We start from the raw sequence: 13,188 nt of genomic DNA, 5'->3' as shown, positions 1-13,188 counted from the left end.
TACAGCTGATATAAATTCCGGCTTTGTGGCTTTACAAGTGTTTCCCTCACATCCTCATTAATAGCGTCATATTCAAACAAAGCTTAACTACAAAGCAGAGATTTCCAGAGGGTACCCCCAATTATCACCAACCTGCGTCCTGCTTCCTTCCCAAATCCTCGTGTTCTTGTACCTGCAGGGACATGGCAGCCATCCAGGGAAACTTGCTGTCTCACATTTTTCAGACTGCTTCCATGGCATCTGTCTCTTTGAACAAGCAAAACAAAACAAAAACAGAGATAGACCGTGTCCTCTGCTTGACACTCATTCCACAAAATAGGCTGTTTTGACATCTGTATCACCCCAGAGAGACCTTTGGTTCTTATTCTTATGTTTAACCTGGTGTGTGTCAGGGAGTTTAACACATTTTATTCTTTAATGTACAGCTGTAGTCAGAACTTTACACACAATCATGGGTGTAATTTCAGGGTTTTAATGATTTCTTTTACTGTTCTTTTCCAGGGTGGAATGATTTTGCAGAACACTTCTTTAAATACTTAAAAACAAAATAAGAATAGGGTGCACAAGTTTTAATTTATTTTGGATTTTCTATAACCTACACAGGGTCAAAAGTATATATAGGACCCTATATTTGGATAAATGTCCATTAGAAAGTTACACCTTGACAAGTCACTTTTGGCAGACATCAACACCATTCTGCCATAATTTGTCTGGATATTTTATCACTGTTCTTGGCAAGACTGGTAGAGAATTTTTAAATTGGTTAGTTTCCCAACACACACCAGGCTTTTAGGCGTATGCCATCACAGAAGCCTAATAGCAAACAATTCCAGGATCATCAGTTCAAACAGTTGTACATAAGTACAAGTTATTCAGATGTGTCACTACCAAGGTCTCAAAGAAGACCCTAACTATGACTATCAGAAAAGAGGGAATTGGTTAGGACAGGGGTGTCCAACCCCAGGGCTCAAGGGCCGGTGTCCTGCAGGGTTTAGATCTCACCCTGGGTCAACACATCGGGATCAAATGATTAGTTCATTAACAGGCCTCTGGAGAACTTCAAGACATGTTGAGGAGGTAATTTAGCCATTTAAATCAGCTGTGTTGGATCAAGGACACATCTAAAACCTGCAGGACACCTGCTCTTGAGGCCTGGAGTTGGACACCCGTGGGTTAGGATGTTCAGGGACAACTCAGCAACCACTAAGGTTCAAGCCTGCCATGAAAATTGACATTTGAAATTGGTTGACTGAAATTTGAATCTGCCCACACGGTCAAGCCAAATGTCTTCTGGAGAAAAGCTTTATGGTTATATGAAACAAAGATTGAGCTATTTGGCCGCAATGACAAGAGGTATGCTTAGAGGAGTAAAGGTGAGGGTCTCAAACGTAAGAACACTGTTCAGCTTGCAAAGCATGGCAGTGGTAGGATTATGCTTTGGGGCTGTTTTGCTGCCAGCGATACTCGTACACTATTACACAAGGTGGATGGACTAATGAAGGAGGTGGACCACTGCCAAACTATTAAGCCAAAATTATCCCAGAAGCTTGTTGATGGCTACCAAAAGGATCTTGCCAAGGGACATTTAACCAAATATTAGTTAGGGTGTATACCCTGGAAAAAGAACTGTTTAAAGAGTCCAAAACTGCCATGGCAGCCAAGCCCAGGATGAGTGTATGTAAACTTCTAACCACAACTGCAGCTACATCTAAAATTATTTAGATGTACTGTTCCTTTTTTGTTTTTTTGCACATCCTTTGAAACACACCTAGTGCTTACCCAGTGTGTATGGAGTGTATACTGCATTCTGTCTCAGTGAGCTCCCAGGAACTTGCTCATCACAGCTCACTAAATAAATTATGAATCCATTAATTGCATTTCACAGCAGTCATGATCTGCGAATTAGGAATCAGGGCACTCATTTTGTGTACACTGTCAGCGAATAGTACTGTAGTCAGAAATGTAATTATTTCCATGGTTTCTGCTCTAAATCTGGGCAAGTTTGTGCTTTTTCTGTCATTTCCTAATAATTTATCCATTATGAAATGTGTATTATTTCCTTTGAAATTGCCCACAAAGAAGGCAGATAATGGTTAAACGGGGTCAGACGAAGAAGAGAATCACACTCTGTCATTTCAAATAAATAATTTATTTGAGCAGTCTCACCGAGTAACAGCTGAGCAGTTCAGTTTCTATTTCTCTCATCACCAGAGGCCAGCTACAGTTGACATTACACATCATGAATCCAGGAGGAGCAACCTGTGGATAACTTAAACCAAAATTCTAAATGTTATGTTAAAGATTTTATTCAGAGTAAATACATATCTGTATATTTATGTAGATATTTCCCTTAGTGAAATGATTAGAAATCATTAGATGAATTTTCATCTATTCATTTGTATTTCTTCAGTATTTTATCCATTTATCAAATATGAGCTGTGGGGAGAGAGCAGATATGACGTGCAGCAAAGATCTGACTGATGGAGAATTACGCCTGAAACCCTCAAGGCTATTTGTGCTCACCTCTCATGTATTTTTTTTTTTTGCCTGAAAGTGATTATTTCGACCACATGGTTGTACTCCACAAGCCAAATTGTTAACATCACTAGAAAATCTGCCTGTCTCTAAGCTCCATAAATGTTACATTGGCTTATTCTTCTTGATGTCAGGGACATGTCAAGGGAGTGGGATTGGGTCAAGAGGCACTACATTTATTTTAAATTTCTGATTAATATAATACAGCTACCAGTAAATTGTGCTACATTATTATAGATTGAGGTGCTCTGTAGTAAACAAATCATGTCAAATTATTACCAGCTTCAACATTAAAGTGAGAGATAAAACTAATTCATAATTAATCAGTGATAATAAAACTTCTTGTACTATGACAGTGGGAGGGGATAGGCTCCTGTCTCCTCCCTGACCCCCCTCACTGTATAATGAATACTTTTACTTTAGATGCTTTGAGTATATTTTGATGTTAATACTGACCCATGTAGAATTCTGAATCTAGGACTTTCACTTGTAACAACATATTTTTCTCTCTAGCATTCCTACTTTTACCTAATTAAAGCAAAACTGTTGTTTATCAATGCTGTTTTAATCTTAAGGCTCCAATGACATGTTTCATACAATACCATTTAGATTGGGGTCATGAACAACAACCTGTTTTAAGGGTATACCCACAAACGTGTCACATTTATAAAATATTGAAATACTGGAGAAAAGTCTGTGTAATGAAATCTCTCTTTCACAAGCAGTATGCTATATAATTGTCTAAACACAATTACTCGAGATGTCAAGGCACAGTGAATACATCACATATCTGCACAGAGTCAAAGACAGTGATAGCCAACACATGTCTGCAAAAGGAAATTCAAACGCATATTTCTTTATTGTCGCACTTAAGAATACTTTGAATTGTGCTTTTCAACACATTCAAATCTCAATATAGTGAGGATTTATTGGAAACTCAAAGGAGTTATGAAATATTGCACATAAAAATGTGCGACAGTAAATAGAAAAGGTGAAAAATTGGCCAGTGTTTAACATTCACTGCACAAAGTCACAGTGGGGGATTTTTCTGTGGTACCAAACCATCATCTTCCTATGCTCTGTAAAATCTCCTGTCATTGAGCTCTTTGATCTGTAAGCTATGGAGCATTTGCATGCTCTTGAGCTTGCTTTTTGTGGAGTTTCTGCTGTTTTATTACGACTTGGAAAAGTGTTGATTATCTTGCCACTGTTACTGCTATTCTAGCTAGTTTTCCCCTTCTTTTTCTCTAGATGTGAGATCCCAAAAAGGCTTTAAAAATAGGATATTGTCAAAGGTCATTGTGACTTTGCAATCCATCTATCTTTGTGACTGTCAGTTTAGAGGGGTTGCTTGCTCTTTATTTATTTGAGCTGTCTGCTGAGCGCAGCAGTTGTGGTGAATGTGATCCATTCGGCCAACAAAGCACTTATTAATTGTCTGTCTGCATCAAGAGAGTGAGAGCCACAGTGGGATGAGGTTAAAAGATGGACAGTAAAGAGGATAGGAGCGTAACTGTCCATGCAAGGTTTGTCACATCAAACCTGTAAAAGTTGATGGTTCACTGGGTGGATAATTGCAGCCTTCCATTGCATGAATATACAATTTCAGTGTAATTATGCCTGCATGTTTGTTCCCTTAACATTACAGGTATGCAAGTAAAATTTTCCCCTTTTGTATATGTGAATGGAGTATATCTGTAACACAACACCATGCCTACCCAGCTAGCATCCCTCATTCCCCTCTCCCTGCAGGAGGTCAGAAGTGTGACATCTCATCAGCTAGGCTGTATTTGAGATAAGTGAAGAATCAATAGCCATTGATCAGGGGAGCTGCGACATGAAACTCTTTTTCTTTCCCCGCCTGCTTTGCCTGAACGTTCTGGTACTGGAGACAGATGGCCCTTACCCAGTGTTGCTTAGCACACGGGACTTGTTTAGTGGCCCAGACACAACCTCTCCACAGCGCTCAGCTGCGTCCTAATGCCTCTCCAACAGACTGACAAATTTAGATTTTCATACAGACGCTCTCTTTGGCACTCTGATCTAATCTTACGATTTTGAAGAATCTTATGAAAAGCTATAAAAGCTGTTTGATATTTTGTGGGGAATTTCATTAAAAAGCTCTTTTGTATTTTCAACATCTTGTCCTTCGGGTGAGTGAGCGTAAACACCCCTTTACATCTCTGTGAGATGTGCAGGAAATGTTGACGTACTACCCTTATATTTACTGGACCTTGAAAAGGGAGGGAATGAGCTCAGATTTCCCACAACCCAACACTCCCACTCATCAGTTCAGAGTCAATTTACTGTCCCAGCTCTTTTACTGTTGCTGACACCGGCCATCTTGCCACATAGCTCAACTACGAGCACTTTGACAATGCCAGCTGTAACCGGGAGCCTTGCATTCAGCACTCCAAAGAGAGCATTAAAATCACTACACCTGAACAGGTGCAGAGCAGAAGGGTGACTCAGCAATCTGCCACATATGGAGAAATGAACTACGAGATATCTTGTGCACCAGGAAACAAAGGCAGACGAGACACTCAAAAAACTTTTAGATTTTAGGATATTCTTAAAACAATTTCATTAACTTGGTTTCTAAAAATAAAACCATGCATCTGTTTGGATAAAACTGTAGCTGCAAATGACAGTAAATGTAAATTCTTGCGTTTGACACATATAGAACAAATTAAAACATTGTGTAGGAGTTTCACCAGTGTCTTCAAATGCAGAATAACAGAAAACCCCTGTTTTTCTTTGGTTGTATGAGCACCCTGTAAACCTTATAAGGTCTCTACAGAGAGCCTATTTGTGGCAGAACATTAAATTCTTCTGCAGCCTATCAGCATAATATGATGTCTGCTATAAAGCTGTGTGACTTCTGACTGCATACTTCATCAATCATTGACAGATCCATCTGAGAAAGTTACTACAGAGTGTGGCATCATTATATAAACAAATAAATACAGCAGCGCAGCTCGCGCTCAGATCTCTCCCTGTATCAGTGGAGTCGGCGGGGTTGTGAAAAATCAAGCACCTCGGTGACAGTTACGACTTCGCTCAAGTAGATTTAAGTCAGTCATTCTCTTTTTAAACTGTACAGTGAAGAGCGTGATTAAGCACGTAGAGGCATTCACGAGGAACTCTGCGGATGAAAGGAGTGACCATTTTTCTGTTGAAATCCAAGATTTTGCAACAACTTCCTGTGTCCGACTCGTAGGAGTAAAGAGTAAAAAAAACAAATGAAGAAATTCCCCTAAAAGGAAAAGAGATGCATTTGAATAACTTCTCATTTAAAACAAAATAGGGAACCAGATGAAGCCATTACAGTATTTTCATTATGAGGAAGCTTGTGTGACTATATCAGTTATTCCATGACCTTGAATTTTAAAAACTTCAGGCCAAAAATAGCCCCAGAGAAGAGCAGATGTTCATACATAAATATGTGCACTGTGATGTCAAAGACTAGGTCACATGTTTTCTTTCCTTTACAGAATATCTAATTGAGATTTTGGTTTTAACTTAAGTACTTTGGAGGGGTCAGAATTCAGTTGTACAGTTAGCACAGCCAAAAGACCCTGCGTTTGAATCTGTGGCCTTTCTGTGTGGAGTTTGCATGTTTTCCTCATGTCTGTGTGGGTTTTTTCAAGCACTGCAGCTTCCTCCCACAGTCCAAATAGTACGAATGGCTGTCTGTCACTCTGTGTTAGCCCTGCTTAGAAAACCTGGTACAAAAACATGTACAGGCTGTACATCACCTCTCGCCATATGACAGCTGGGAAAGGCTCCAGGTCTTCCCCGACTCTGAATTGGATAAGCGGAAGAAAATAGATGGATGGATGGAAGTACTATTGTGCTTTTGCAAAGCCAGTGGTCTGTTAGGCATAAGAGTCAGTTTAATTCATCATTAAAAACTACTTTTGTGCTCCCTTTTTTAAATACATGCTCTTTTTCTTCTTGGAAAAAGGATCTGTACTTTGGCGTGCAAATAACTAAGCGTTTCGTTTCATTAGTAAATATGAATTAATACAGATCCTCTCAAATCCTTGAATTGCACGGCATAATAACAACAAAAAAATAGAAAGCAAGTTTACAAAGTCCAGCATCAGTGTTGTCCTTGAGGAGTTCCTGCCTTCCGCCTTAAAGAGTTATTCCGAGCCTTGAGCCTTTCTCGCTGTCGCTCACATGACCCTGGCTGCCCCGAGAAGATGCTCATGACCTGTTTGTCACACTGCTCTGCTTTCCCATCAAACACAGGATATGTGTGCCATCAGGGAAGGACTGCACGCTGAGATTTCCTGAATGTTGCAAAGCCCAACAGATGTTGCGGTTGCAGTGTTGTACAGTACATGTCATCAGCTTCTGTGTTAAAAACAATAAATAAATAAATACAAATTCTCATCTGGCACGTCACCTTATTTAACGTGCATGCAGCGGAATGCTGCCTCTTCCATTCCCGCCACGCCAAGATAATCACGCCTTTGAAAGAGCACTTTTGCATTATACCAGCACTTGGCCTCAAGTAGTTCTCCACGAACTCCTCTATATCCTGCTACTTAAGCTATAAATGCACTGCAGGGTGAAGGCGCAGGCCTTGCACTCATGAAGATGAAACCAGGAGGTACTGCGTATCAGAATCTGTGATATCAGCACATGCGATGAGCTTTAACGAGCGCTGTGTGTTGGGGAATCGCACCCATGTCAGGTTATTTATGCATTACAGCAAAGTGGAGCTTGGATCCCTGATCAATGTTAAGTAGCCCTTCATCTTAATTAATAATCTGCTCCATTACTTAAATTACACAGCTGGGTTTTTTGAGTAATGACACCATCTGCAATCAATATAGAATCCGCTCCGGTTACGAGCGGATATACTTACAGTAGCCTTTTGTAGCACTTACCAAATGCAGATAGCAATTAATAAAGCAGTTTATGAAGCAGGGAGAGCCTCAGGGAGGCCGGCTAATTTCATTATCTAAACACAGAGGTCCTTGTCTAAACCAGTAAGGGGTAAGAGCGACATGTAGGTAAGAGTATGATGACTTTGTTGAATTAGATATTGAAAGACACATGAGTGTTGAGAGGTTGAGTTCTGGACCATCTTTCACAGATGAATGAAGTGTGCCTGGTTCCACCGTTAGTCTCGCTGCTTGGGGTTCCTAAAGCAAAATAGTAAAACATTTCTGTTTCACTTTACATAGCAAAAATAAAAACAGTACATCTGGGAAAAAACACAGATAACACCCTCCCTCTTCACAGTCATTTACTTACAACCGAGTCAGGCCACTTGCAGCATCCTCTAATTACAAAATAGCATATCCACTCATTCATTCTTAATGACACATATCACTAGTGGAAGTCTCATAAAAGTAGGAGAGAAAAAAAATATTTGGACTGCACCCAAAAATCCGATAGATCCAGTGAAGTCGTCACTCTGGTGAACAGAGAGTCATTTGTGGGTTGGGTTTTTGTCAGGCTGTGACTAAGAGTGATTCAGGGAGGTGTGTTTAATGATTCAGAGTGGAGTTGTGAGAACTAAAACCGTCCAGCAGAGTCATTTTTCCACAAGCTCTCAAAGCCTAGCGACTCCTTCCAATCATCCATATTGGTACTTGTGCATTTGCGCGGCTACAGCTGAATTAAGCGTTAAACCATTTTTCCAGAGTTGCCAATTAACCTGGTCTGCTGACTTGACTGACCCTGATGGCTTTTTGGTTTGTGTGCTGAGCAAGCTAATGCGAAAAAAAAAGTGCTGTGCTGAAAGTGTATGACAGCGTATTTACATCATCTGGGAATCATTTCCATCGGTGATTTGGTAAAAGAGTGCAGTGCAGCAGGAAGTTATTGTGGCATGTGTTGATTTTACACTCTACTTGTGGGTATTATTACTATTATATTACTCCCTTCAAGCTTCAGTAGGCAAAACAACAACAAAAAAGATAGTGACCATGTTGAAGTGCTGTGTTCAGGCTTAAAGATAGCTCTATCTACACAGCCTTGTGACTCCAACAAATGAGAGGTTTGCACAGATGCCGAGCGGTTCCAGTCTAAAGAGGAGGGTCCTCTTACCTAGCACAGACAGGCACGAGGCTACTGCCGAGCTGGCACCAGAACAAAGCCCTCAAACAGCTGCTTGATAATGTGCAACCATTAATTACATTCTGATGCCTCAAGTCTGGCCTGTGTCACTGAGCAGAGAACCCTCGCCTCGCTGAGCATGGAGCAATTATGTAAGAATATGTTGCGCAATGTTAACCAGACACTACGCCGCGTGTCTTTATGAAGATTCTTTATTGTACTTTTACCAGGTCTTCTTTACATTAATTAATGTTTTGTTAGTTGAACTGAATTTTCTGATACCTGCTTGCATTACGTTATTCAGCTGGAGACCTTTAATCTTCAAAATAAGCATATAAAGTAGGGTTGTCTTTACAGGAAGATGTTTCAGCAGAAGTTTCTGCTGAGTCAGTTGTGTGCTTGGATTGCATGTGACCAGAGGCTTGGGATCCCAGAGATGTCACTGCCTGACGAATGACTTAATGGCTGCAGATCTGTTTGGCTTGCTTCCCCATTCATTTTCATTTTCTGTAACTCAGTAGATGCTCCTAAGAAACATTTGCACAAAACACATATGCACGTCCTGCACAAATGCTACCTCTCCAAGTTCCAGCTCTCATTTGACTCCCACTTTGGCTAATGGTATTAGGCTCTTTGAGTGAGGACCATAAGTTATAGCTCAGTGGAGCATTGTTCACCCTGGCAACTGTGAATGGCAGTTGAGAAATGTCTGCCCCTGCCAAAAGAAGAATTACATGACCCACAGTGCTGGACTTTCAGCTATATCAATACTGTCAGTACTGGAACTAGAACAGCGGGGATACTGTCAAGTTCTTTATCAACCCTGTAACTTGAGATTATATGAAAAAATAAAATAGCTGAAGGTAAACCTCACTGAAACAAGTGCTGTGTGATATACAGGGAATAGTACTTTCATTTTCTGTAAGTTATGAATGGCATGACACAGGCCTATAGGCTCTCTAAACAGATCAAAAGATGACTGCTTGAAAACTGAGACGTGAAAGGCTCCACTTTCAGGCACCACTTCACTTTCAGATCTCACGGGTAAGCTAGCACATTTAAGCAGGTGTCAGGCTCTAATCTTATCATTTTCACTCTGATGGATCCTACACATAGATATGCTGGAAAAAGATCATGGATTGAAAGAGGGCAGGTGAGATCCGCATTTTCCAGCAAGTCCTTCACTTAAATCATTATGCTGGTTGTTTGCTCTTCTCTGTCTAAAAAGACTAATTAAAGAGTCTTTGAAACGTGATTGTTTCCAATGAAAGCATCGACTCTCAGCGTGCTTACTTTGATTTTCCTTGTAATTTGGTTAGGTTTAGGCACAAAAATACACTGTCAAAGTTGTTGATTACCTGTATTACTCACAGACCCCCTAGAAGATGGCTAACATTATAATGTAAGCATAGGTCATAATAACAGCTTGCCAAAATGACAGACAGTACCTGGTTGTTTTCTGGGGAAGACAGTCTCTTTTGTTTCCTTAAAATATATATATATTTTGACTGTTTCAGAAAGAAAAGTTGGAATTTTTAAACTATATTTCAGAGATTGGGGGAGGACTTTTTCTAGATTGTGCATTTTAAAACACAGCTCATGTACTACTTCTCATATCAATATCAAGTTCATGAAAAGGGCAAATAAAGCGCAGCTTATTTTAATATTGTTATTTTCCCATCTTCTTTTAGACCACTGCCCCCTTACTTGGGAAGAAACAAGCAGTTCCTTTGTACGTCACATTACCAGAAAACTGTGTTACTCTGCCCCAGGTAAACAGAATACAAAGAGCTCAGTGTGTGACTTCTGACCAGGATTCAGTGTTTCACTGCTTCCTTGTCCTTTAAGAGTTCCTCTCCAAGTGGTTGACCTGGCAGTTGGCAGACATGTCCGCCACCCATTACCACCACCACATGCTCAAAAACAGTGGCCTATCATGTGTGCAGAAAAACAATGCAACACAAAGCAACAACAGGCCTGGCAAAGTGGTGTTGGATAACATGTTTTTGTATTCTGTGAAAAGCTGATGCTGCAGTTTCGCTGCACAGTGACAAAAGGTGGAGGCCAAGAACCGAATGGTAGAGTTGAAACTGTGGGTGCGGTAGTAGACTGTGGATATTTTTCTCTGTATGTCCATCAGTCTGTGCCCCCCAAGCACATGAAGAAGGGAACTTTCCTATGACAATGGATGTTCCTCAGAAAACTCCAGACTGTCTGTGCATCATCTGGTTTGAGCTAATTTAATTGATCATTTGTTTTGGAATATGTACCACAAAAGCACAATACCATCTAACACTATAAGAGCCTCAAAGTGGTTCCTGCTATTAGCCAATGTGACTCGGGGGCACTATTTGAACATGAAGAGGAGAGAGGATTTGAGTTTTGATTAAAAATGTCTAAAGTGAAAAAAGGCTTTTGGAGGTCCAGCAGATCAATTTTGTCCTGGGGCGCTAGTGGCAAGTTTATCTTCCCCCCCCCCCCCTTATGCTTAATGTGCCTTTGTATGTAGAAAAGCTACAACGACAGCCATGGGCACAGGTTTTGTTTGAGCACTGGGGGGTGAGTGTGGATTAAGCAGAAGGTCTCGAGGTCTTCCCCAAGGAATTACTGACACTTATTTTCCTTCTGGTGAATTTTAGACCTCTTCTGCCCCCGTTTCTGATAGAAATGTCTTTTTTTATATAGAAGAAAATTTTTTAAAATCAATTCAACATGCCTGGAAGTTATGTTATTATTGGTGGGAACAAATGTGTGAGATGGGCGCCTGCATTCACCACTGACATCTGTACTATGATGTAGCAACCAGATCCCACAGACGAGACATAGAAGGAAAAAAAAACATATAAAGAATGTGAAGAGTGTAAGGGTGCAAAACAGAAAATATACACTCACCGAACACTTTGTTAGGTACACCTTGCTAGTACTGGGTTGGACTCCATTTTGCCTTCTATGTCTAGAAATCTATGTCAAGTCTTCTTGACATAGATTCAACAAGGTGCTGGAAACACTGCTCAGAGATTTTGGTCCATATCGATATGATAGCATCACTCAGTTGCTGCAGATTTGTTGGCTGTGCATCCATGATGCACATCTCTTCCATCACATCCCAAAGCTGCTCTACTGGATTGAGATCTGCTGACTCTGGAGACCAATGTAGTATACTGAATACATTTTCATGTTAAAAAAAAAACAAATCAAAAAACAGTTTGATATAATTTGAGCGTGACTACCTGTACTAAGAAAATATCTAATCCTACACCGTTACAGCAACTAATTTAGTTACAACCCTCTCATTTTAAAGCAGTGTCCTCTCACTTCATTGTGAGAGGAGACATTGTGAGAGACATTGTTGTGCAGAGTACATGTTTTTACACTATCTGTAAACACCAGAGATGGATCTTCGGGGAAAATCCCACCCAACCACAGACGATCAGGAGTTTCTGAAATACCCAGACCCAGATGGCACCAACAACCATACCACTTAAAAAGTGGCTGCTGGGAAACCGATGTTCAGTTTTCAACTTCAGCAGGTCGCCCTGACTATGTCTACATGCCTAAATGCACCGAGTTGCTGTCATGTGAGTTTGCTGATTGGACATGTGGTTTAATATCCTGGCTGTATATTTAAGTCGTAGAGAATCATAAAGAACCATAAATCCAAAAGGACTTTTTTGACTAAAGCCATGTACACAGCGATGCAAAAACTTACCTAAAAGTAAAATAACTCTTTTATTGTGTCAGTCAAGAAATAAAATACATTTTGGGTTAAAAAAAACCCCTCGGCTGTCCAGCCATTATTCTCCCATACAAATGAATGGACTTTACCTGTCTGCTCTACACCCTGCTCTCAGCCACCCGCCGTTGCCAAGGTTTCCGTGTACGCGCTGCCTGGGAGAGCGGAGCCGCGCGATTGTCATACAGTACTGCCAGACATGGCGGCGGAGCTACAACCCGAGTGGATTTCTTGTCTCCCGTCTTCCTGGAGTTATGGTGTTACTCGGGATGGACGTGTCTTCTTCGTTAAGTAAATATCCCTTCCAAAAGCAAACGCTTCAAGTCATTCTGCTCGTTTCTATTTCGAACAAAGTCACCGCTGGATTTGAACGCATATCTCGCTCTTTCTCTCTGTCTCTCCTTCTCAACAGCGAAGAAGCCAAGAGTACAACCTGGCTGCATCCAGTAAGTGGTGAGGCAGTTATAACCGGGCACAGGAAAACTCCAGGTAAAGATGTCACTGTCAAGTTTTTCTCTTATCTTGAACGCCTTTCGTGTTCGCCCCGGCAGTGTGTTGTTGTTGTGTTACCCAAAAGCGAACACTTCCCACGCTGTGCGTGTGTGTGAGAGAGAGAGGCTGTGATATCCACGCCGTGTTTCTTAACACACGAGTGGGTTTTTGTCGCTCGTGCTGTGAAAATTGAGCCCTCTCGTGCCCACCTCTGCCCAGCTAGTGCCACTTCCTTCGCTGCTGCCTCTCCCCAGGGTGGTCAGTCAGTGGAGTTGAAGAGTGGACACTAGCCAATATCGCCCGAGAACTAGTGAAGAGGCGACCTTTAGCCTAATAGCAACTAAAGCACG

General features: G+C 41.0%; 1 protein-coding gene and 1 long non-coding RNA gene across 16 annotated transcripts in view; one reads left to right on the top strand and one right to left on the bottom strand.

Moving 5' to 3' along the window:
* Positions 1-2,130: 2,130 nt before the first annotated feature.
* Positions 2,131-12,577, bottom strand: LOC145429786 (uncharacterized). The gene is made up of 3 exons (XR_013910108.1): positions 12,439-12,577; positions 11,506-11,754; positions 2,131-6,897 (listed from the first exon to the last, which is right to left on the bottom strand). It is a non-coding gene; the product is annotated as an uncharacterized LOC145429786 (long non-coding RNA).
* The window catches only part of LOC113026584 (pleckstrin homology domain-containing family A member 5), a 90,918-nt gene continuing 90,235 nt past the window's right edge, over positions 12,506-13,188 (top strand). For 11 of the 15 annotated variants that reach the window (XM_080303859.1, XM_080303858.1, XM_080303863.1 and 8 more), the window contains exon 1: positions 12,601-12,835. In XM_080303859.1, coding sequence (XP_080159985.1) covers positions 12,601-12,835 — 235 coding nt within the window. Of the gene's footprint in view, positions 12,836-13,188 lie in introns of all 15 variants that reach the window. The other 4 variants (XM_026175526.2, XM_026175530.2, XM_026175520.2 and 1 more) reach the window with 1 other exon arrangement.

Source organism: Astatotilapia calliptera, chromosome 7, assembly GCF_964374335.1.
Source record: "Astatotilapia calliptera chromosome 7, fAstCal68.1, whole genome shotgun sequence".
Classification (NCBI taxonomy): domain Eukaryota; kingdom Metazoa; phylum Chordata; class Actinopteri; order Cichliformes; family Cichlidae; genus Astatotilapia; species Astatotilapia calliptera.
The sequence above is the reverse complement of the archived record's forward strand: the minus strand, read 5'-3'. Positions and strand labels throughout refer to the sequence as shown.